General features: G+C 32.2%; 4 protein-coding genes across 6 annotated transcripts; 3 read left to right on the plus strand and 1 right to left on the minus strand.

Moving 5' to 3' along the window:
- Positions 1-914: 914 nt before the first annotated feature.
- Positions 915-5,484, plus strand: Vhasfd (V-type proton ATPase subunit VhaSFD). The gene is made up of 9 exons (XM_076389424.1): positions 915-1,067; positions 1,443-1,524; positions 1,673-1,862; positions 1,958-2,176; positions 3,110-3,315; positions 3,396-3,480; positions 4,344-4,750; positions 4,828-4,941; positions 5,029-5,484. The coding sequence occupies exons 1-9, from the start codon at positions 1,013-1,015 to the stop codon at positions 5,120-5,122; spliced, it is 1,452 nt and encodes a 483-aa protein (XP_076245539.1). The 5' UTR covers positions 915-1,012; the 3' UTR covers positions 5,123-5,484.
- On the minus strand, positions 5,435-10,194 carry Rpi135 (RNA polymerase I subunit Rpl135). Of its 2 annotated transcripts, none has more exons than XM_076389417.1 (15): positions 10,058-10,194; positions 9,640-9,972; positions 9,295-9,534; positions 8,896-9,218; positions 8,563-8,822; positions 8,248-8,490; positions 7,872-8,149; positions 7,584-7,781; positions 7,406-7,513; positions 7,160-7,336; positions 6,877-7,091; positions 6,671-6,809; positions 6,438-6,594; positions 5,945-6,363; positions 5,435-5,715 (listed from the first exon to the last, which is right to left on the minus strand). In XM_076389417.1, exons 1-15 carry the CDS (start codon positions 10,124-10,126, stop codon positions 5,506-5,508), a joined length of 3,369 nt encoding a protein of 1,122 aa, XP_076245532.1. In that variant the 5' UTR covers positions 10,127-10,194; the 3' UTR covers positions 5,435-5,505. The 2 variants fall into 2 exon arrangements, with proteins under 2 accessions (XP_076245532.1, XP_076245533.1); XM_076389418.1 differs by lacking the exon at positions 5,435-5,715 and having other exon boundaries at positions 5,972-6,142; positions 6,220-6,363.
- A 272-nt stretch (positions 10,195-10,466) lies between these two features.
- Positions 10,467-13,251, plus strand: LOC143185770 (uncharacterized). Its single transcript, XM_076389012.1, has 9 exons — positions 10,467-10,648; positions 10,785-11,003; positions 11,074-11,260; positions 11,321-11,547; positions 11,621-11,749; positions 11,824-12,163; positions 12,232-12,461; positions 12,527-12,695; positions 12,769-13,251. Exons 1-9 carry the CDS (start codon positions 10,467-10,469, stop codon positions 12,907-12,909), a joined length of 1,824 nt encoding a protein of 607 aa, XP_076245127.1. The 3' UTR covers positions 12,910-13,251.
- Positions 13,252-14,662: 1,411 nt separating this feature from the next.
- Positions 14,663-24,125, plus strand: LOC143185773 (thioester-containing protein 1 allele R1). Of its 2 annotated transcripts, none has more exons than XM_076389018.1 (28): positions 14,663-14,753; positions 15,957-16,032; positions 16,114-16,306; positions 16,388-16,612; positions 16,682-16,932; positions 17,102-17,260; positions 17,335-17,506; positions 17,583-17,774; positions 17,865-17,966; positions 18,034-18,167; positions 18,237-18,357; positions 18,435-18,578; positions 18,657-18,776; positions 18,856-18,910; positions 19,648-19,870; positions 20,453-20,570; positions 20,647-20,833; positions 20,909-21,069; positions 21,139-21,277; positions 21,363-21,481; positions 21,546-21,685; positions 21,766-21,985; positions 22,062-22,442; positions 22,690-22,842; positions 22,908-23,083; positions 23,152-23,323; positions 23,387-23,489; positions 23,574-24,125. In XM_076389018.1, the coding sequence occupies exons 2-28, from the start codon at positions 15,968-15,970 to the stop codon at positions 23,771-23,773; spliced, it is 4,425 nt and encodes a 1,474-aa protein (XP_076245133.1). In that variant the 5' UTR covers positions 14,663-14,753; positions 15,957-15,967; the 3' UTR covers positions 23,774-24,125. The 2 variants fall into 2 exon arrangements, with proteins under 2 accessions (XP_076245133.1, XP_076245134.1); XM_076389019.1 differs by lacking the exon at positions 19,648-19,870 and adding an exon at positions 19,077-19,212 and having other exon boundaries at positions 14,666-14,753.
- Positions 24,126-24,222: the final 97 nt, after the last annotated feature.

Consider the following 24,222-nt stretch of genomic DNA (forward strand, 5'->3'; position numbering starts at 1 on the left):
ATACAGAGATACAGAATATTTTATTGTGATGAGCGTTAAGGTGAATAAGAAAATCAGTCGAATGAACTAGTTTAAAAAAGATTGAATCTATACATTCGTGGTGTCGATTTAAACAAGAAAGTATGAAGCATCAATTTTATTAAAAAAATAAAATTTTCGGTAGAAATAACGTTCATCGTCTTCCAGTTATAACGTATGAAATTGTAACACTAAAAATGTACAATTTAAGACATGTTTTTTTAATCTGTCGAGACAATATTCAAACGATAACAACACGAAATATTGAAAACTAGAAACTAGACTGGAAATGTTACGTGACAGATGAATGTATCTTTTAACGCAAGTTAATTGTAAGATCATTACTGTTAAAGATATAACCGATTACCGAAAGTTAATCGGTAGATAGTTGCACAAGCGTAATCGTGAGAAGATAATTCTAAAATTTCGTACATAAAAAGATCGCTATTTAAACGCAACTAGAACGTAGTTTTATACATATATATATATACATATATATATATGATTATTACGAAATAAATAAATTTTTATAAAACTTCCCATTCTCGATTTCTACTTCCTACGAGTTCATTTTTTATTTGAAATTAATTTAAAAACTCACAATTATAACGCCACGGAATTCGTTCCAACTGCTGCTTAAATTACACAAATAGTTCTTTAATTTACAGTTCAAACAATTGCACTTGCACATGTTCTTGAAAATCGGTTTTACTCAAACGTTATTAAAAGCAAGTTAGACCTCAAAAATTAGGGCACGATTGTGATTTAAACGATAGTTATTTTTAAGCCTGATGTTTTTTTTATATAGGGATATTTCGACCTAATATTGACATGTGATTTTTAGGGACTTTGTTCACGTGTTTTTGAAGGCAGTTGGTCATACATTGGTCTTGTGATCCAACAGCTGAGGGAGGTGCGAGTTGTGAAGGGATACTTTAATCTGCCAGCGAGTAACTCACGTGAATAAAAGGGTTTTTAGGGAACGACAGCGAAAATGGTTGATCGCGCGAATATAGAGATGATACCGGCTTTGCCGGACGAGAAAATTGGTAAACACTTTGCGATACTATTATTTGCTAATTTGACATTGCCCCTCCCAATATTGTGATCTGTTTATATATTTTATAAAGACATTATATACTGCTTTAATTTTATCCGTTTTTTCATTTATTTATTGTGAAAATAGTGTATTATTTGTAGTGTGAAAATTCGATGAATTTTAATATAACTATATACTAGTATGACTACTAGAATCTTGCATTGGAATTTAAATACTTTTTACAATAAACTAAAATGCATAAAAGTCATGTGTATATATACTGTTTGTTGTAATTTAGTGAATGTTTCATTTTATATTAGTATATTTCATTTATATTAGTATATTTGTATTATATTGAGTGATAATAACGATTGAAATGTTTCAGATATGCTGGCAGCTACGAGCATTCTCCAACAGCAAGCTGCTGACATTAGAAACCAACGGATCAATTGGCTATCATATTCACAGTAAGATCTTTAAGTTCAATGGTGATTTTAGTGTTATAACATTATATTAGTTAATAATTTTGACTACTAGGAATATGTAAAGATATTTACTGTGACTTTAAACAGAATAATAAATCATATGTATATATTAATATGCTGTGTTTTGTAGGTCTCAAATGATATCAAAAGAGGACTATGATTTCATAGTTGCTTTTGATACCAGTGATGCCAGTGTCCGGGATGCAAAACTTAAAGAAAATCCACATCAAGCTGCGAAGACATTTCTTAATTTATTAGGTCATGTTTCAAAAGACCAAACCATTCAATATATTCTTACAATGATCGACGATATGCTTCAGGTATACATGTTTATCTAATGTAGAACACTGTATAATTTATTTTAGTTATTTGCTGAAGCAATATGTATTCATAATCTACGTATTTTAAATATTAGGAAGATCGTAGCCGCGTAGAAATCTTCCGAGAACATTCAAATCGCAAACGTGAATCAGTTTGGGGACCTTTTCTGAATTTATTGAACAGACAAGATGGATTCATAATGAATATGACTTCTAGAATAATTGCTAAACTTGCTTGTTGGAGTCATGATCTAATGGAAAAGACAGATCTTCAATTCTACTTAACATGGCTCAAAGATCAGTTGAAGCTTAGTGTAAGTATAAAAACGTTTGTTAATTCATAGTTTAAATTGAAGAAAGACTATACAGAAGACTCATAAATTATATACTAGCGCAATATTCTCTGCTTCTTACTTGTGGCTTAGCTTCTATTTTTAATATAGTTATGTGTGTGCACAATATGGGTGATGGTTCTTACTATAATAAATTTTACTCAATTATAACATAAACCTGACATAATGTAACTAAAAACTCAATTTCAAAACTTTCCATTGATAAAATAACACATTCTTATGCACAGTTATATTTACAGTTTTTTAGTCTGCATTATATTCGTGTCCTTGTAAATTTACATAAATAAACATGCAAATAAATTGTTAAATAGTACATGCAACTAACCATAGAGTAGAAATGTAGGTATTACTGCAACTTACCGTCCAGCAGATACATGTTGCTTTCTGCAAGGTAAATAGAAAATGTTGCCAAAGTGAACACATAAATAAGTTGCATGGGATTTTAGTTTGAGGCACTTCAGGACTTACACATGCATGTGGAAGTAGAACAAAACAACGCTATGAACAAGGAAGGAAACGAGCTACATGAGCAACTTGAACCGGTTGGTCTGATAGTAACTAATTATTAACACTAGAATATTACCCAGCTAAGTTACTTCGATTCATTCTTAAATATGAGTCATAAATATACTATACATATAATTTTCATTTCAAATATCATGAATTCAAATGCAAATACGAGGGAACAAAATATGTAAGTAATCATTTTTTACAAAATAGTGTTCAACTGCATATCAGATTTTTTTTACTGGGAAAAAAGATAATTTTACATTTTATGAACAATCCTCTTCTTATCTCTCTATTTTGTGCACACACATAATTTTAACTTTTAACTTATTACCTTATTTAATTAGACTTTGAAAATATCATGTATTTTTTATTGTTTTTTATCAGAATAACGACTACATTCAGTCTGTTGCACGTTGTTTGCAAATGATGCTTCGTATTGACGAGTATCGTTTTGCGTTTGTCTCCGTCGATGGAATTTCCACTTTGCTAAGCGTTTTGACAGGCAGAGTGAACTTCCAAGTACAATATCAGCTTATATTTTGCTTATGGGTGCTTACATTCAATCCATTACTCGCCGAGAAAATGAACAAGTATGTATTAAACATATCGTAAAAGCTAATTTATAAGAAACTAGCGATTTTGAAAGTCATATCAAATCTTCATATTTCAGATTCAATGTTATACCTATTTTGGCAGATATTCTAAGCGATTCTGTCAAAGAAAAAGTGACGCGTATTATTTTGGCCGTATTTAGGGTGAGTTGCATAAATAAAATACTACAAAAATAGTATTAGTATAGAAAAGTAGTGGGCAAAAATTGGTCAACTTCGACTGACGATAACTCAGCGAAAAATTGTCATAAAATCATAATCTTTTTTTTTAATTTAAAGTCTAAGGTCTTTACTGTAAGTTACTATGTATTGATTTTGAAATTGATGCACCTCCTACTGCTATAATCCTTTAAATCTGAGGGCATGTTTGTCCTATTGAAAATTGCAAACTTTGACGAGATGCAGGGACTTGCAAAAATTTTTTTAGGGGATATCGTTCACAGTGACATAAAATACGAACCTTCCCCTTTAATTTAAAAAAAAGATCAAGTCGCTATGATTTTTTTTCGCAAAGTTACAGCCCTTTAAAATAACCCTTGCATTTTGAAAACCTAGCACATTCCTAAGAAAATGTAAAAATGGAAGGATTATTTTAGAATGCTGTAACTTTGTGAAAAAAAATCATAGCGACTTGATCTTTTTTTTAAATTAAAGGGGAAGGTTCGCATTTTATGCCACTGTAAACGATATCCCCTAAAAAAATTTTTGCAAGTCCTTGCATCTCGTCAAAGTTTGCAATTTTTAGTAGGACAAACATGCCCTCAGATTTAAAGGATTATAGCAGTAAAAGGTGCATCAATCTCAAAATTAATACATAGTGTCTTACAGTAAAGACCTCAGGCTTTAATTTAAAAAAAAGATCATGATCTTATGACAATTTTTCGCGGAGTTATCGTCAATCAAAGTTGACCAATTTTTCCCCAAAATTTTCCTATGTCACAATTTTGTTAAGCAGTGTATTAATACCTTCGTTTCGGTGCCTCTACTTATCTTTCCTAACTTCATAGAACCTTATCGAGAAAGTAGAAGATGGACAAGTTGCCAAAGAACATTGTATCGCCATGGTGCAATGTAAAGTATTAAAACAACTTTCAATATTGGGACAGCGTAAATTCGATGACGAAGATATCACCGATGATATTGAATTCTTGAATGACAAATTGCAAGCATCCGTTCAAGATTTAAGCTCTTTCGATGAATATTCGACTGAAGTGAAATCTGGACGTTTAGAGTGGTCGCCAGTTCACAAATCTGGCAAATTTTGGCGAGAAAACGCCAGTCGACTCAACGAAAAGAATTACGAGCTGCTTCGTATTTTAGTTCATTTATTAGAAACCAGTAAGGATCCATTGGTTCTCAGCGTGGCCAGTTTCGATGTGGGAGAATACGTGAGGCATTATCCACGTGGTAAACAGTATGTTCAAAAACTTATTTCCATTCGAGGATCGCTTATGACAATTGCCAGCTACTGAACTTTTAAAATCGTTCTAGCGTTATCGAACAACTTGGGGGTAAGCAACGAGTAATGCAACTTTTGGGACACGAGGATCCGAATGTGAGATACGAAGCTCTTCTTGCGGTTCAAAAGCTTATGGTGCACAATTGGTACATAGTTCGAATAAGATTTGTTTTAGAAAAAATATATCTTAAAGTAGAGGTGTTAGTATAACGTTATACTTATTTCATTTATAGGGAATATTTAGGAAAACAATTGGAGAAAGAACAAACCGGAACATCAGGTGCACCAGGAAGCAAACCTGGTTCACAGGTGCCAGCAAAAGCTTAGACAAGTATGATAAACTTCTTAATCGTAAGTTTCGTTTTAAATCCGTACATCTTTATTTTAACGCTCTGTTGCGTTGAGAATCGGATAAAAAGTACTCCTCTGAAGCTATAGTTAAATTACAAGCATTCCTTTGTATTCAGTGTAGCTGTAAACTAAAGAGATACAAAAGATATATTCGAACTAGTTCATCCAACTCGAAATTATCTTCGATGTGCAAAGGTTAAGAAAAATGTACATAATTGTTCCGATAATAAGATGAATACATTGACAGTAATATTACTGACATTTATAAATAAGATGTTTAATGGAATGTTAAGGAAAGAAATAAAGTATTATTATTGCCAGAAGATGGTACAAAGGTATATACAATTATTCTTGCTTTTTCATTTCTCCGTAAACGATAGTTTCACGTTAATGTTACAAGATGTCAATTGTGTCACCAGATATCGAAATATATATGGTATGTCAACTTCTCTCACTGATTCATCATCACCACATAGGCGGCATCTTGCTTTTTCATTGAAATTTGGTGTGTTTAAGGCTGTTTCCATTACTGGGCCCAACAGTGTCCCACATTTTTGACAAACCAAAGTCTGTAGAAAGATGAATACACCTTATTAATCCTTACTCTTTAAACAAGGGCCATTTATATCTGATAGGTTTTTAAACGAGTAAAAGTCTTCGAAAAAATTCATGTAATATCTTTAAACATTCCAAATTGAAATTATTAGAAAAATGTCGAGATAAGAATAATCTCTGTTTATAGAGTAAGGGTTAATAGTGCAAGAATTGAAAGAAATTTTTTAAGAAATTGAAACTTACCGTAGTCTTATCTGAACAGTGGAAAAGACGATCTTGAAGCAGAAACGAACAACCGTGAGATATTAACGAATCTCGCTCCATTTCTCCAAATCGAACACCACCTCCTCTTCGTCTACCCTTTATGGGTTGCCTCGTTAGAACATCGATCGGGCCTGTACTCCTTACTTGCCACTTATCGGAGACCATGTGTCGCAGCCGCTGGTAATGTACGACCCCAAAGAAAATGTCAGCAGTCATTTCTCTTCCATCTATTCCAGAATACATTCTTTCAGTACCATAATAATTGTAACCACCACTTTCCAATAATTTCCCGAAGTATTCCACCGCTGTCTCATTCTCATTGAACCTGAAGGATGTTGCATCGTGCACCAATCCATGTATAGCTGCTGACTTTCCAGCCATCACTTCGATCATCATAGCTATCGACATACAAAAATTATAATTGAAGAGTGTCTGCATATGTGGAGAAAACCATTGAAAATGTTTATCTTACCTATTGTCATACGACTTGGGAAACCGTGAGGATTGAACACGATGTCAGGAATGAGACCAGTTTCTGTGAATGGGAGATCTTCTGAAGGCCACTTTTGGGAACAGATACCTTTCTGACCTGCTCTTGAAGCGAATTTGTCTCCAACGCTTGGATTACGCTGAAATTTTTGGTAATCATTACATTAACATAATCTCACGTTGAATTATCATTTGTTCAAATCAAATTTTACTGACTGAAATACGAAAAGTTATGCAAGCTCTACGTGGAATATGACTCTGCAGTGTTCCACAAAGCTTCACGTTGTCCACGTGTGCGTCTTCTTTTCCGTGATATTTACCGATTATGTATGTTGATTGATCTGCATCATAATAGCTGTTAAAAAAGATAGGGAGTAAAATTAGAACTACATATATCAGCGAATGACCTACGTGTAACTTACCAATAGTAGGGATCACCTTCGGTAATGATGGTACCTGGTATAGGAAGGCCATCTGTGTCCAATTTTTCTGCCAGCTCAGACTTATCGGGATTTCTTGCGAAATAACTTCTTTGATCTTTCAAATCCACGAACTCAGATTTGTAAATCATGCCATGTGCAAAGCCTCTGTCATATGCTGCTTTGTTTATAATCATTGCGTCTTCCATATCGTATCCCTAGAGATACATGTATTATAGATAAGCATTTCGTTAATATTAGGAATTCTGTTTCATAGTTCTTTTACCGTGTATGAAATAACAGCAACTATCGCATTAGTGCCCATTGCAAAATCGTCAAGGTTGATCTTATCATGATGTACAGGTCGAAATAACGGGGTTGTGGGTGTTTGAAGTCTGTATAATTTAGTTTCAGATTGCAATTGCCATGTGTGACAAGGAGTACCCATTGTTTGTTTACCCATCTAGAAAAAATATAAAATTTAACACCTGCAAGATTTTTTATTAACACTAACACTTGTAGGAAATCTTACTTGGCATTGATACATATTTCGTGGACTCTGATTACAATCTGGCATAGGAATGAGACTCGCTAAATTACTCAGAAAAGCTGTTTTTGATAGTTCTTGATGCGATGTTAGCTGTAATAATAATGAATTAAATCAGAAACTTGAGAACATCTTGGGAGATAAAAGAGGTAATTTATATTACTCCTTCGTAAGCTTCCTCGGGTGTGACACAGATATCTAGGTAAACTTGTTCAAATGTCCCAATATACTCAATCTTCTTAGCAGCTAAATTCATTACTGGTCTCATCATTCGAGCTGGACTTGTGAATAAATATAATCCTGGGTATTGAGCTGGTACTTTTTTCTTTGGCACTAGTGCTATTTCCAACGTTTGTGGAATCTAAAAACAAGTTACGAGATTTTAATTAATTTCTACACTATTTTCAAGCTATTATTTAAAAAACTATACTGATATGAATCGTTTACTTACTTCTTGTCCTTTTATTTTAAGCAACCTTAATTTATCAGTGACTCTGGCAATAATACTATCCTCTATTAATCCAATTAATTTTCCGTCTAACATTACGACATATGAATTTTTCCAATTATCAGCAATAGATAATGGAATCATTCCAAGATCCATTAATGTGACAGGAATGTTTTCTTTCAATTTCGGATCTGCATGCTTCGTGATAGTACAATTCATTGTTAAATGATTGAGAAGACCACATGGAGCACCATCAGGTGTATGTACAGGACAAATGAAGCCTACAATAATTAATAATGGTTGAAGTAAAGCTTCGCGTTTCTAATTCTTTGTAACTAAAAGTATAAATGGTACATCTGTGAGAAAACTGAAATATTACCCCATGCATCTGGCAGTAACTGTCTAGCTTCAGTGGTCCTCATCTCTTGGAAGAAGGAACCTCTATGTATGGCACGAAAATGACTCATGTAACGCATTCTGTTAATATTTTCAGCAACGATCGTGAGACCTGTACTTTGCATCAACCCTAAACCAGTTGGTGACTTTAAATTTCCAGTTGATAAGAAATTTTCCATCTGTGATTCAAGCGAATTCCCATGTTTCATTACGTTCAGCATTTCCTCTGTTATTAAAAGAACAGGATTATTCATAACAAGTACACTGAAACCTGTAAATTACCTTTTTAAATACTTACGCACGTTTAAAGTGTATCTGTTACCAGCACTCCTGGCACGTTTCAAAATGCCCATTTTCAGACCAGTTAGCCAAGCGTGCAGCTTTTCTTTTAATACTTGCAAATACAAATGACCGCCGAGGAGACATTCCTGCATCATTACTGCATCAGCACCTTCTACGGCACATCTGTTATTTGCAAGAGCAAATAGCTTTTTTGTCATGAAGACAAGTAAATAGAATTTGTCCATTGGGTCATCAAGATGAATGGCTATACAATGCCTGAAAATAATATATATTTAATATATAAACTAATTTGTAGACATACATGTACACAGATATTTGTTGCACTAACTTGATGATAAAATTACAAACGTCTGTGTCAGTAGCATCTTGAGGTAATTCGAAAAACTTTATTCTGAACATCCTTCCTATGTAAGCTTTGCATTGTTCGTGATTGTGTAAGTCTTGTTCGTGTATTTCTCTCAACATATTTAGAATGCAACCCTTATAGTAAAGATCATCTTCACAACCAGCAGTCAGTGCATTATAAATAAAAATGTCTGAGACATCAACCAAACATTTTAACATCAAAATCAATGGAACATAATATAAAACCTTCCTATATGAGAACATCAACTTTGCAGAACCATCAGTTACATAATGTAAGGTATTACTCTGTAAAATAGGTAGTTTAATTGTAATATAATTTAATTTATAAGAGGCAGAAATGTTTTTGTCATAAAAAACGTACATTTGCAGTGTTGTCATCGCGTACACTTCTCAGAAGCAAACCAAGATCACTGAATTGTACACCACGGGCTTTCCACCCTGATCTCCTGATAGCAATGGGGTAATTTCTTCTTGTCATTAGTAGCATTCTGATAATTCTTTCTAGCCCTTTAACCACAAAGTATCCACCCCATTCTTGTTCATGCTCTCCATGAGCAACCAACTCTTTTGGACTCATTTTACTTAAATGACATCGATTAGACTATAGAATTAAATAAAAATTAATTAATATGGAAAATTTCAATACACAATATGCACTTGTCTAATTGTGTTAATGAAAATAGGAATTCTCATAAATATTCCATACCTTAATCATAATTGGAATTTCTCCTAAGTCCCTCTCAAGAGCCTCTTGCAGTTTGCCATTGATAGACCAACCCAATTTAACTGTTATCTTTCCTTTATAGGTACAGCCTCTCTGCCTGCATTCTGTAGGATAAATTTTATGATTCTTCACTCCAATGGTACCAGAAGGCACAGCGGGCTGATGAATAGACACATCATCAACCCATAAAGCCACCTTGTCTTCATTAGGAAGATGAATGTAAACAAGTGGATTATCTCGTACAGCTATGGAGAGACCATCTTCTAGCATATAATTAAAGGAATCTATATGAGGAGAACCCAGACTTTGGAGCAACTAAAACAGTACATATAGTGATTGAACGTTTATTAAACGAAGTATTTTAAAAAAGCAGCTAACGCAAATTTAAAATAACACCTACAGGGTTTTGTTTCTCGGATGGTTTACCGAAATTCTTCGATGTGTTTGTCAATTTCGGTTCGATTAACATTTTGATATTATTTGCAAATACTATTTCACACGTAATTCAAACATACTATTTATAAAATTGCTGGGCAAATTTGCTCATGGACACAATACCCGCGACAAGTGTGGTCCACTCACGTGGAGCAGCATTTTCGTTGCCAACCTTCTCAAATTAATTTCCCTTAAAATGACACTTTAATCTAGGGTGTTACTGAAGCTACGAACATGTGTGATATTAAACTAAAAAGAACTAGCAACGAATTTCCTATATTAAAGCCAATTGCGCAAGTGTAAAATCTGATTTGAACTGTATTCAACGACAAACGTCACGCTTGCTCGTTTATATAAATGATTCTTCTGAAAATATGAAAATCACCGGTAAAATTCTGCACGATAAAATTCGAAATTTGGATTCAGAATTTTCGAATGGCGTCACACCAGAAATATTAGACAAAATCTGTAACGAACCCTCGGTACAACCGTTTTTAAAATGGTTCTGCGACAACGTGAACTATGATAATGTTCTGTCAAATGAAGAAATTGAAATGTAAGTACTGAATGAGATTAAAACATTCAAGTACTCATATAATACTTTAGATTCTTGTCTTTAGTCTCAGAAAGTATTGACAAAAAGTTTCTAATCATACTGTTCTTTGTAACTAAATTGTGATATAATATTTCAGTAAAAACAGACTACAAGAAACAAAGGAATGGATAGAAGGTCCAGAATTAGATTCCGCTTTGGAAGAAGCCACCAAAAATGACCCACATTTATTGAATATTATTTCTTTCAATGCTAAAGATAAAGATGACTTATTCGCAGAGTACGAGATGATGAACAATATGTATAAGGAAAACACAAATTATATTCGTACATTGCAAAATGGGATTAAAAATTTAAAGTAATAAAATTCTTGTAGATAGTCTTGATTAGGTATATTTGTTATTGTTAACATGAATAAAACATTGTAGGAAATTGGAAGTTAAATTGGATGAGGATATGGAAGAGGAAGAAGAATCTTTAAACATGGAATATATTAAAGCAGATAAAGCATATAAAGATTGTTCTAAAATTCTGAAACAATTCGATGAAGATAATAGAGAATTCTTTGAAAAAGTTAAATGTCTATTAAATATTTACACAGATGCTGCTGAAAATGTGAGTAAATTTGATTGATGTTTTTTAGAATGGAATGGATAATATGACTATTATTTACAGAAAGGAACCCCACTTCTATGGACTCAAATGCCATTGGATCTAGCTATTAAGAAAATTGAATTGTACCATCATTATTTAGACATTCACATAAGAAGACAACTTGGAAATGAAAATTGTTGTACAGAAGAACAGAAGACTGATTCAGACTATGTTTCATTAATAAACAATGGCAAAGAAAGTAGCATAGATAATGAAAAACTGCAAGAATTAATGCTGTGTAAAACAAAGTAATTATAATGATTATTAAGTAAAATGTGTGTTCATCCTCTGAAAGATAGAAATGTAATACTTTTCTTGTAGCTTAAACAATGCAAAGATGGAAGCAATTCTAGCTAAAGTACAAGAAGATTCATTTGCTGCAATGCTAGACAGTGCACAAGATATATACAACTCAGAAAATTTAAAAGTACCAAGACAGTCTGAAATAAGGTAAGTACTCAAATATTACAATTTGTTTCTATCAGTATGCTTATGTTACATAAATATTACTTTTGTGTGTATAGAAGAGAAATCTTAGCATTATCTAAAAGGAAAGATTTGTTAGAAGAAAATGTCTGCTTGCTACAAGAATGCCAACTAACAGAAGTAGTACAGCAGTTTGCAGAATTGGAAATAATGAAAGTTCAGAAACAAGATGCTCACAAAAAGCTTGAACAAAGAAAAACTGAGTTGGTAAAGCTTAAGAATTTGCGATTTCTTGCGCGCGAGGATGGACATGTACCTGCTAATTTATTAAGTATGCTAATGCAGATGCAATTTCAACGTCTTAAAGATGTCTCAGAATTTGTGGCCGATGTTCAACACTATTTAACAACAGAATATTTACTCTCGTCTACGAGATGTGTTAGTAGCAAATATAACTAAGTATTATTGTTTTAAGCATGACTTTTAATTCAATTATCTTTAAATAGGAAAGTATGCAGCAGCAGCAAACTGAATACTCTGCAATCGTCTCTTCGTCAAAAGTGTATAATTCGTTTGATAAACTTTTAATTTCTATGATATTCCATAACGAACATAATAGCTGTCAGTTGCCTGTTGCATTGGATAAATATAATGAATTAATAGATGAAAATAGAAGGAAAAAGAAATTAATAATGGAAACATCTTTAAATTCAAAAATTCATAAGTTAGAAACATTGTAAGTATTACTTTATTTATTAACGGTAGAATATTCATAAAGATTAAATTATTATTATTATTTAGACAAAGCGAAGTAAATCAACAATATACGAGTGAAATTCAGAAAGGACCGACGTATACTTTTAAGCCAATTCCTTACAAAATTGAAACCTGTTATAATGAAACATCTAATAATCTGCAAAAGATACAAACGGATTTAATGAAAATAAGAAATCAAATGAAAGAGCGAATGGTAAAGTAAAAAACACACCTGCATATATTTTAATCAATATTTTTCATAGAATGATTTGAATTTTTTCTTACAGAAAATTGATACGGGTTTCGAACGAGAAAAAGACATACTTTGGCAGCGATTTTTAGCCGATGCAAATACATTAAAACAAACGCATAAAGAGATCAAACAAATGATAAGCAAATCTTGTTTTGAGAAGTATGCAATTGAATAATTCATGTAGATTTTTAAAACTGTACAATACTCGTATTGGAAGAAAACCAACATATTTCTGCTGTGCAGAAGAATATAAGAAAATGTAATAAGTTAAGTTCTAACAAATTTACGAAAATATTGGAATAAAAGTTAAGAATATTTGTCAATAATTTTATAAGATGAGAACGTGTCTTTTCAATTTAAAACACTCAAAAATGAGCTCGGACAAACATTTTCTTGACTTTACCGACTTCGGTATCTTGATCGTAGCGATTCCTAAAATCACCGTTTTTATGTACAGATGGCGCAATAATATCGGTGACTGTTTACCAAGTAAAAATATCTATTTTATAAAATTTTAATCTCCAAATAGTTTACAGTGAACTATAAATAATAAAAAAGTTATTAGTTCCATAAAATTATTATGGTACTCTTTCCTACAATTTTCTACACTTTTGTGTTTCAGGTAGTCAGACAGGCATTGAAATCACTTGCCTACACAGACAGGCATTGAAATCACTTCAAATACTCGTCATTATGTCATATTCAAATATGTAGAGATAACATATTAAAAGATATTAACGCTAAAAAAAACAGTAACATTTACTTAATAACAGTAATATTTATATTTAAAGTAGTAATAACTATTATTCGATGATTTAATTCCATTCTCACAACAGGATGTGAAAATTCATTAAACATCCTTTCCCCTGATACCATTTAGATACATAAATGTACATGTAACGCCTGATCAGCCTCCTTTACAGGTGCATTACTAATCGTGACATACATTAAACTATGTCAAGTATTGTTGCGCTGCAATTGACCCTGAAATCCGGCGAATGTCATTTTTTGGTCCATCGGATGTAGACAACAGCAGCTCACAACTTCGTCGTCGGGTATTTTTTTTCTATTAAAATATACTTACCTTCAGGACATTTTAGTACTCCGATCATATTTTAGGTTTTACAATAAAGCAATTAATCTTTTTCATAAATATTTATATTTTTAGATTTCTTCGTGAACGAAAGACGAAACTTGATGAAGTTTCGTTGAAGCTATAATACATGTTAGGGATAAGAACTTGATAAGATTCATATAAAAACGCAGTTATCGTTTACGTATTGCATATATTTCCAGTGATAAGATATTTCGTTTTTTTGTCAACGAGGCTGTTTTAGTATAAAACAAGATATCCCATTTCCCAATTTCAGTGTTAATCCAACTGGCAAACAAATAATGCTCATATAGTTCCACAAAAAAAATTCGTAAGAATTAATGGTAAATAATAACAACAGTATTATTAAAGTCTTTCTATTAATACAATGATGCTATAACAATAACTGAAGCATTTTTGTGTAAAGTAGCAAATGGGTAAAAATTGGAAGATTTTGTAATAGAACATTTCTTTAACAAAAAATAACATTTTTCGATTTTAGCACTTATGCTACCTTCCACAAGAACGCTTCAATTAAAAATTTTTAATTAAACAGCAACATGTGTGGCCATTGACATAGGACGCCTTCGTTGCAATCTTCTGTGTTGGAATTTATTTCTAATCAAAGTAAAATTCATACGTGAAACTCGCGACAATGGTACTCCACTGACTTGTTGGTACTTCCATAACGGTAAAAGCGTGACAGCAGAGGCGAGAGACAGGCAGGAGGAAGGGAAAACCTGCACTGTTCGGTTTTTGGGGTCCATGATTGGTAGTGTCTCCTTCAGTGTTCGTTTAACTATCGTATCGTAAGCGTTGCGATTTTCTTGTCTTCGTACATAAATCTTTGTCGGTGGCTTGGAAGAAATAAATCAGATCGCATGCAACATCATCATAAACACCAACGAAACAAGTCTTTTGACGAGGTGAGTCAGTGTTCATGACTATTTCGCGGGATGACGCGATTTTGGCGATAGCTGTCTCCTCATAAGGCACGCAGAGAAGTGAATAACGTGTAGCAAATAATTTTTTAGCGGAAAATCAGTGGAGGGTTTAGAAATTTTTCGATCTCGTTTCGTTCATCTTTTTTCTTCTTTTTTAGAAAAGTCGAAGTAAATGTTGCTGGCGAATTGGGTTTCGGGGACTCACAGGATGTAAATTTCTGTCGTTCTACTTTCTAATTAACGAGCAGAATCCGTTCGCCGACGGATGTTGAAAAAAGATATATATACGTATATATATAAAATTGTCTTATAGAGAAAAGTACTATTTTATTTTTCTTATTTTTGAAATAAAAGTATTCGTGTCCTTAAATGTGTTAACAGAAAAATCGATATTTTATGGATCGATTTGATCGAATTTCGCGCATGTATTATGATCTTCGATCAATTTTTAATTGTTTTCATTTGAAAGTTTATTTTTTGCAAAATTTTGTTCCTCGATTTCTCATACTATTTTACATATCGTCTAATTACACACACGGTTTAAATTAGATCGATGAGTCAAACGTCATAAATGCATTTCGCTTAAATTCAATTCTAAAATGCATACGATAATTTTGCAAATATAATCAATGATTCAAGCGTGAGCAAACATGTGGAAGTTTTCCTATTGTTGCTATAATTACATAGTGTTGTAATAATTCATATGAAGAAGCGGTTCTGAGAATTATAGAGGAAAAAATGAAGAAGCTGCACAATTATGATAATTGATAAAATCCCAACACACTTATAAAATACAAACATATGCTACACAAAAATTAATAAATAAATGGATATTACATTGTGTTGAAAAATACGTAAATTATGTAGTATATAAAGATACATTTTTTAATTATTAAAAAATATTTTCGACTAATCAAAAAGTAAAGATATATTTTCATTCTACTGAAATTCAGTTTTTCCTCATTCATATCTACAATAGTAATCCTAACAATAAGTCTATTATATAAAAACTTGATAGAAAAACAAGATAAAAAAGATTGAATAACATTGTCAACTGATTGTGTTACAATCATTAACTATGCTTACATCACAGATGTTTTCTTCTATGTTCAATTTAATTATACTAAAAATTATTATAGAATAAATATTGTTCATAAATTAGTTGAATCAATGTAAATTTTTCAGAAGCTGCAAAAATGAATTGGCAGTGGTTCCATATATTTTTTCTACTCTGCATCGCTAAGTACTTGAATGCAGAGTCGTAAGTATACACATATTTCATTTATTTATTTCAGTAAATAAATATTTGTTCTACAACTTAATGTTATACTGTCTTCAAAAGGTATTACAGCATAATTGCTCCAAAAGTGGTTCGACCTGATTCAGAATATCATGTAGCAGTGAGTGTTACTGGTGTATCAACAACATCATCAGTGTACATTGAATTAAGAGGATTACTTGATAATGGGGATTTGTTTAATGTGTCCCAAATTGCAAGAGTACAGCCATACTCTACAAGAATTATAAGGCTTGAGGTAAATCTGTTTAAAGTCAGCTTTTTCTTCATAATGAAGTTCATTTCTAGTTTTTACTGATCTATTATTTTTAAATTTTAGATTGGAGATATTATACCTGGCAAGTATGAGCTAGTAGCACGTGGCCTGTCAGGGATAGAGTTCTCAAGTACAAGACCAGTTGAATATATTCATAAAAGTTACTCTGTCCTTATTCAGACAGACAGAGCAATTTACAAACCAGGGAATAAAGTTATGTTTAGATGTATTCTACTGAATTCTAGACTTCGACCTACACTTGCTAGATTAGTAGATATTCACGTTACAGTAAGTATTGGTAAATAAATATTAATTAGAAAAATTATATTTTATGCAATGAATACAAATTCTTTGTAGGATGGCAAGGGAAATAGAATTAAACAATGGATTCGTCCACCTGTAACACGTGGAATCTTTAATGGGGAAATTGAATTGTCTGAGTCACCAGTTTTAGGCACTTGGAAAATTATTGCTAATATTGCTGATCAAACTTTTGAGAAAGAATTTGAAGTTGCTGAGTATGTTCTCCCTAATTTCGAAGTGACCATTGATGCACCTAAACATTTTACATTTAAAGACTCGAAAATCACTGCAACAGTCCATGCTAAGTAAGTAATTTCTAACATTTACATGAATTTACATTACTCGTTTGATGTTTTTCTATAAATATATTTCAAATTACTAATAGCTTTCTTCTCCACAATTATGTCGCTAATATTAATTTTACTTAATTAATATTTGACCAAAATTATTCATTTCAAAGTGCAAATCATTTAGGTACACTTATGGCAAACCTGTGAAAGGGGAGGCTACCATTACAGCTTATCCTGATATTTTCTCTGGCATCATTCAGCCGATTTATCAACAACCTGTGCGGAAGGTGATACCTATTGATGGAAAAGTGACTGTTGATTTTGATATTCACTCTGAACTGAAGTATGTATTTTTAAATATGTTTTTATATACCTTCGAGAAAGGAAATATTTATTATTATCTTATATCTTGTACAGATTAAATGATGAATATGAAAGGCCAGTGATGATAGATGTTGCAGTGGAAGAATCATTAACTGGTAGAAGACAGAACACTTCTATGCAATTAACACTGCACAAACATAAATACACAATGGAATTAATAAAATCATCAGATTATTATAAACCTGGTCTAAAATACACAGCATTTGTATGTATAGAATGATTTCTAATGTATAAATTTAAGTTTGTGTAGTAAAGTGTATTATAAGAGAAAATTTTCTTAGATAAAATTAACATATCATGATGGGACACCAGTACGAGATAAGAAAAATCCTGTAACAGTAATGTATGGGTATACTTACAACCAGTCTGCATATACTAATATCACTGGCACACTAGACGACAATGGAATGGTACAATTAGATTTCTATCCTCCAAAAAGCGATGATAATACTTCATTTCCATTAAACATTGAGGTCAGCTATCGTTTTAAGTAATTTATTAATATTTAGAGTAGAATCAGACATTTCTACGAAAAATTAACTAATAAAATTTGTTATAATTAGGCGCAATACTTAAATCTTCATGAATGGTTTCCTTCTACAAATCAAGCAATGTCTCGCAACAAGGAATATGTACAGGCTATTCTAAAAACTGAAAAACCGATGGTATGAGGTCCTTGAAAAATATTTTCAAACATATTAATATCGATATTAATTTACTTTATTCTGGTAGGTCAATCAAGACGTTGAAATTGAAGTGAATTCTACAATTCCACTGAAGTACATTAGTTACGAGGTATTTGGACGTGGAGATATACTGGATGCTGGCTCTATCTATGTGCAAGATGAACACACAGCAACTTTTAAGTAAATATTTAATAATTATCAAACGTAAAATAGTTTTACAATATTTGAAATTAATATTTTTTTATCAAGGTTTTTGGCAACATACGTTATGGCACCCACTGCGCATGTAATCGTATATTATGTAGGAAACGACGGGGAAGTTATAGCAGATGCTTTAGATGTAGAACTTGAAGGAGTGCTTCAGAATTTCGTAAGTTAATTTCAAATGTTAAGTAATAACGAAAGAATTACAATTAATAAATTTATACTTAATGTTTCTTATTTAAGGTTGACATTAAAATAGCACCTGAAGAAGTCGCACCAGGGGAAAACGTTAACTTAGTCATTACTTCCAAACCAAATTCGTTTGTTGGATTACTAGGCGTGGATCAAAGATCAATTTTACTGAAATCTGGCAACGATATTTCGTATGTATGTAAATTTCCATATACATTTAATAAATTCAACTTTATTTGAACTGTAACTGATCGTAACACACTCCATTTTAAGGAGCAAGTATATAAAGAGTTGAAGTCGTATGACATGGCGCAGAGATCACCATATGCAGATTCAGTTTTCGATCGATATCTATGGAGTCCTGGATCAGCGACTGCAAGTGACGTCTTTAGTGTAAATAAAACCCTTCTCTTGCTTTTAATCTGTTCCTCGTGTTTCGTTAAAAATATTAATTCGTATATTTCTTTAACAGGATAGCGGCGCTATCATTATAACGAATGGATATGTTCATGAAAATTTCCCAATTCGTAAGTAAATAAGCAAATTTTTATATAGCTTATTGTTAAATTGGTTACTAATATCAATTTACCTACTTCCATTATATATGATCTCAAATACTTTTCTAATAAAGTAACATATTAGTTTATGATTTTATTCATAACGTAGCATGAAAGTAATGTCCCTCAATTATAGTATACTACAGAGCTGGTATAGAGATGCCCCTTGGAGCCGCTGCTGATGGTTTAAGTTCAATTGTATTATCATCAGAGAAGATGAAAGTACGCAAGAATTTCCCTGAAACTTGGCTTTGGCAAATGCTTGATGCTGGGTAATGCCATTGAAATTTTTACCTGCGAATGACACTATATTTATCATTAAAGCAATATCTGTCATTTTGTAAATAAATATCACTCTAATTTTACATACTTATCATCAGAAATCACTTAACATGTTTCATCGTTATCGATAGTAATCTGTTAGAAGGGAAATTTACATGTGGTAATAGTTCAGGTGACTTATGCTTTGAGGTGATGGATTAATAACGTATTCTATCCTTCTGCAATTTCATGTTCTAACAACACTTAAAAATTATTACTATTATTCAAGATACTATCTGTGATATACAAAGATCATGAAAGTTTCTCTTGTTAATCCGTTTTAAACAGACTTTAAGTTGAATTTTATTGCCATAGTAGCGTTACATTATATTTTGTTATTCTTTCGAGTGAGCTGATATAATACAATATATAGAATTGGATTACAGGACAACCGGGAATACTGGAAGGTAGAATAACAGGCTCGCCTCATGGGTCATCTACACTTCGACCAGACCTTGGTCCACCTGTTACGCACAAATTAGCAACAAGACCACCATTGGCAGGTCCTTATGCCTTCTCTCGCATCCCACCTCCTGTCTGGAATAAGCCCCGTGTATTCCTAATGCATGACATCTTAAACACCTGGCTTTTTACAAACTTCTCTTCAGGGTATTTATCGTATATACTTTCTATTTATAAAGCTTTATATATGTGCTTTATACATGTACAATGTGATCCACAGACCATCAGACACTTGACAAATTTAGATGAATGAGAAAATAAAATTAGCTATGGAAACACAAATCACAAATAATGGATATTAAAATGTTCATTGGATGTTATGTTTCAGTGAAATAAAAAGTGTCTGAAACTTACAGATGACAGTGTACTTTGATGAATAACGTTCATGTAATGCGGCTTTATTTTGTTAAGAATATTTCTATATAAATTAAAACTCTGGGATGTTCTGGCTATTCATGTATATGCAGTAAAGTATAACATATCGTTTCTACTCTCTATGCACTTTGCATTACATGTTTTATATCATATTACATTATTATTATTGATTTTTGCATACTGTACAGAGTAAATTGCTTTATTTACTATAAGGTGATTGTCTTTCTAAGTTCCGTCTCTAGGAAGGTGAATTTTTGTTTCTGATAAGTGATTTCGTTTGTTTACTGTATTATATTACTTTTAAATTGAATACGAAATTTGACCAAAAACTAAATATATATATATTGAAACTAGGTATGACGGAAAAAATGAACTGAAGAGAAATGTACCTGATTCTATCACATCATGGGTGCTAACAGCGTTTTCTGTAAATGATGTTCATGGACTGGGACTTATACAAGAGCCACGGAAGGTAATCGTAAAATAATTATACAAATAATATACTTATACAACAAAGAAAATGGTAAGAAAATCGAATCCTTTTTCAGTTAAAGGTGTTTAGACCATTTTTCCTTTCTATGGATCTTCCGTACTCTGTGATTCGAGGAGAAATTGTCGCGATACAAATTGTGGTATTCAATTATATGAATAAAGCTGTCACAGCTGAAGTTTTACTATCGAATGAAGGACAGTTTGACTTTGCAGAAGTGTCCAACGAGGTTCACGATGTACCAAGTAAGAATGAAACACAAATTGTCGAATTTTATGAAACAATATACAATACAATAATCTTACATTGAAATATTTTAGAATTAGAGTTATATCGTAAAAAGAAAATAGAGGTGAAAGCTAATTCTGGTACTAGCACATCTTTCATGATCATTCCAAGAGAGTTGGGATACATTACAATCAAAGCAACAGCAAACAGTGTATTAGCTGGCGATAGCGTGGAGCGTAAATTGCTTGTTAAGGTAATTTCTTTTGTTTCTTTTTTTGTTGGTTACTCTTGAATGAAAATAAAGCTTAATTCCTCTTTTTAGGCTGAAGGAGAAACGCAATATATAAATAAAGCATCATTCTTGGATCTTAGAAGTACATCGAGTGTATCAACTAACGTTACAATCGATATACCTAAGAATGCTGTGCCAGGCTCAGAGCATATTGAAATTTCTGCAGTAGGTAATGTTCTTTCAATTATTAACGCACATTTTATTAAATTTCCTATAATAAAAACACTTCAATTAACAATTTGCATTTCATTCAGGTGATATTTTGGGCCCAAGTATTCTAAATCTGGCGAATTTAATTAAAATGCCATCTGGTTGTGGAGAACAGAATATGTTGAATTTCGTTCCAAACATTATGATACTGAATTACCTCAAAGTAAGTAGATACATAATACTTATAATAAAGATCACTAGATATAGATACAAAAATTTCTTTGCAGAATACAAATCAATTGACCCAAGCAGTCCAGGGTAAAGCTTTAAGGTACATGGAAATCGGTTACCAAAGGGAATTAACATACAGACACGATGATGGCTCATTTAGTGCATTTGGCATGTCAGATAGCAAAGGCAGTACATGGTATATTACCTAATATTCATCTTCTCAAAACCAGAAATAATATATTCCTTGTTATATTGTATATTTTGTCACCTAATTAGGCTTACTGCTTTCGTGGCCAAGGCTTTTAAACAAGCAGCCGAATATATTCCAATCGAAGACAGGATAATAGATGATGCTTTAAAATGGCTGGCAAACAATCAGGCTCCAAATGGAAGCTTCCCAGAAGTAGGTAAAGTTAGCCACCGTGATATGCAAGGTGGAGCTGCAAAAGGTCTCGCGTTAACAGCCTTCACTGTTATTGCTTTTCTTGAAAATTTAGTAAGTTCTAATAATTTCTTTCTTAGCCATTACGAAGATAATAAATACCAGTGTATTAATAAAAATATTATTGTAGAATTCCAATGGAAAGTACAGGAATACAATAAATAAAGGAATCGATTATATTGTCCGTAACATGAACGAATTGGACGATACTTATGCTTTGAGTATATGTACGTACGCTTTAAATTTGGCGAAACATCCATTTGAGGATACAGCATTCAATTTGTTAGAGTCGAAAGCTATGGCGAAGGATGATCTTAAATGGTGGAGTAAGCCTATAGAAAAAGATGACAAGAATCCGTGGTATCAATCACTACCTAGACCTGTTGACGTTGAAATGACATCGTATACATTGTTGACTTACCTTGGACGAGATTTAGTTACCGATTCTATACCTATAATGAAGTGGCTTGTGAAACAGCGAAACGCTGAAGGAGGTTTCGCATCCACGCAGGTAAATATTGTAGAAACATAAACTATACTTTGTAACAAAATTAAAGGATCTCTAATTTTGGGTCGAAAAATTGTTGATCTTTGAACTGCTGTAATTTCGTGAAAAAAAATCGTATAGTAGTGAGATCGACAATTTTTCGTCACAAAATTAGCCATTTTTAATTTTACTGCGATGTGTAAAAAGATACAAAATTTTTACTGAAGATTATAAGAGATGGTATCGACAGTATTTCTTCCTAAATTTTTAGGACACCGTGATTGGAATTCAAGCTTTGGCAAAACTGGGTGAAAAATTAGCGACGAGAAATAACGCTGTTTCAATAACGTTTATGTACGAAGGAGGTGGACAAACTCACATGAATATAAATCCTGATAATTCTATGATACTTCAGAAACAAGTGGTACGCTCAAATTATTAGCCATTGTAGTTTTTTAATTTATATTCATAATTCGTTATTTTATTTAGCTTCCAAGGAAAGCACGCATGGTTAACGTAACAGCTACTGGAAATGGGTTTGCTGTGATTCAAATTTCATACCAATACAATTTGAATGTAACTGGTGCATGGCCACTCTTCACTTTAGATCCTCAAGTAGACAAAAATTCGAATGCTAATCACTTGCAACTTTCTGTTTGCTCTGGGTATGTACAATTCATTGAAAACTGTGTAATGCATCAGACACTTGATATAATAGTCGTCTCTTAAATAGATTTGTCCCAACTAAAGAAACAAATGAAAGTAACATGGTTGTGATGGAAGTTAGTTTACCATCTGGTTTCACTGCGGACAGAGATTCATTGCCCAGTCTTGAAGTATCACAAAATGTGAAGCGCGTAGAAACTAAAAACGGTGATACAATAGTAGTGTTGTACTTCGACAAGGTACGTAAAAGATGCATATTATTTTGAGAAATCGAAAATTGAAAAATAAACGATATATTACAGATGGACAGACATGAATATTGCCCAACGATATCTGCATTCAGAACGCACAAAGTAGCAAAACAAAAGCCAGTACCTGTTTCTATATATGATTATTATGACTCATGTAAGTTACTTAATCATTAAATATGATTCTGTATACATAATTTTCATAATTGTTTTGTATGGATTATTCTTTTTGTATCTTTAGCAAGAAGAGCAAGAGTATTTTATGAAGCACGAAAAGCCACTCTCTGCGACATATGTGAGAATGAGGACTGCGAAGATTTATGTGTATCACAAGCTGGTAAACAAGACAGTCCACAGTCTGCTGCTTCCCATTTATCTATTTGTATATACCTACAGCCGTTACTTGCACTGTTGTACATTAAATATTTTGTGCACTTGTAATTATAATTCCCCAAGAATGTCACATAGCTTTGTCATAAAGTACAATGATAGAATTTTGTATAAATAACATAACTTGTAACCAAAGTACATTGCATGCAAAAATGAATTTGTCTCAATAGTTAAGTACTGCAATCTATTTAAATGATTGTTATTTAACGTATAAACGAACTAATCTTAAAATACCTGACATTGACGTGAAATTGATTAATTTCGTAATTATATTGTAATGTAATTGAAAATACTGTATTTTATTCAAGCTTGATCAAATCTGTTACAAATTTATAGTCTCTGTTTCAGCAAATATACCTTATTGTTATTGATAGCACGTTAATTGTTATTTATTTGTTTATAATTTTTATTCAAACTAAAATAAATAATACAGGCAGATACAGGTAACTTGCTCTTTCTAATTTATTGATTCATTTTATTGAAGTTAAGCATAAAAAAGT

Source organism: Calliopsis andreniformis, chromosome 12 (genome assembly GCF_051401765.1).
Source record: "Calliopsis andreniformis isolate RMS-2024a chromosome 12, iyCalAndr_principal, whole genome shotgun sequence".
Lineage (NCBI taxonomy): Eukaryota > Metazoa > Arthropoda > Insecta > Hymenoptera > Andrenidae > Calliopsis > Calliopsis andreniformis.

Coding starts and splice junctions, on each gene's coding strand:
- Vhasfd (XM_076389424.1), top strand. CDS start 1,013: ATGGTTGATCGCGCGAATATAGAGATGATACCGGCTTTGCCGGACGAG. Junction 1,525..1,672: donor AATTGGCTATCATATTCACA/GTAAGATCTTTA, acceptor TGTGTTTTGTAG/GTCTCAAATGATATCAAAAG. Junction 3,316..3,395: donor CTCGCCGAGAAAATGAACAA/GTATGTATTAAA, acceptor TTCATATTTCAG/ATTCAATGTTATACCTATTT.
- Rpi135 (XM_076389417.1), bottom strand. CDS start 10,126: ATGTTAATCGAACCGAAATTGACAAACACATCGAAGAATTTCGGTAAA. Junction 9,973..10,057: donor CATCCGAGAAACAAAACCCT/GTAGGTGTTATT, acceptor GTACTGTTTTAG/TTGCTCCAAAGTCTGGGTTC. Junction 5,716..5,944: donor ACTGTTCAGATAAGACTACG/GTAAGTTTCAAT, acceptor ATCTTTCTACAG/ACTTTGGTTTGTCAAAAATG.
- LOC143185770 (XM_076389012.1), top strand. CDS start 10,467: ATGAAAATCACCGGTAAAATTCTGCACGATAAAATTCGAAATTTGGAT. Junction 10,649..10,784: donor TCAAATGAAGAAATTGAAAT/GTAAGTACTGAA, acceptor ATAATATTTCAG/TAAAAACAGACTACAAGAAA. Junction 11,004..11,073: donor AATGGGATTAAAAATTTAAA/GTAATAAAATTC, acceptor AAAACATTGTAG/GAAATTGGAAGTTAAATTGG.
- LOC143185773 (XM_076389018.1), top strand. CDS start 15,968: ATGAATTGGCAGTGGTTCCATATATTTTTTCTACTCTGCATCGCTAAG. Junction 17,967..18,033: donor TAAAAACTGAAAAACCGATG/GTATGAGGTCCT, acceptor TTATTCTGGTAG/GTCAATCAAGACGTTGAAAT. Junction 21,070..21,138: donor AGCGTAAATTGCTTGTTAAG/GTAATTTCTTTT, acceptor TCCTCTTTTTAG/GCTGAAGGAGAAACGCAATA.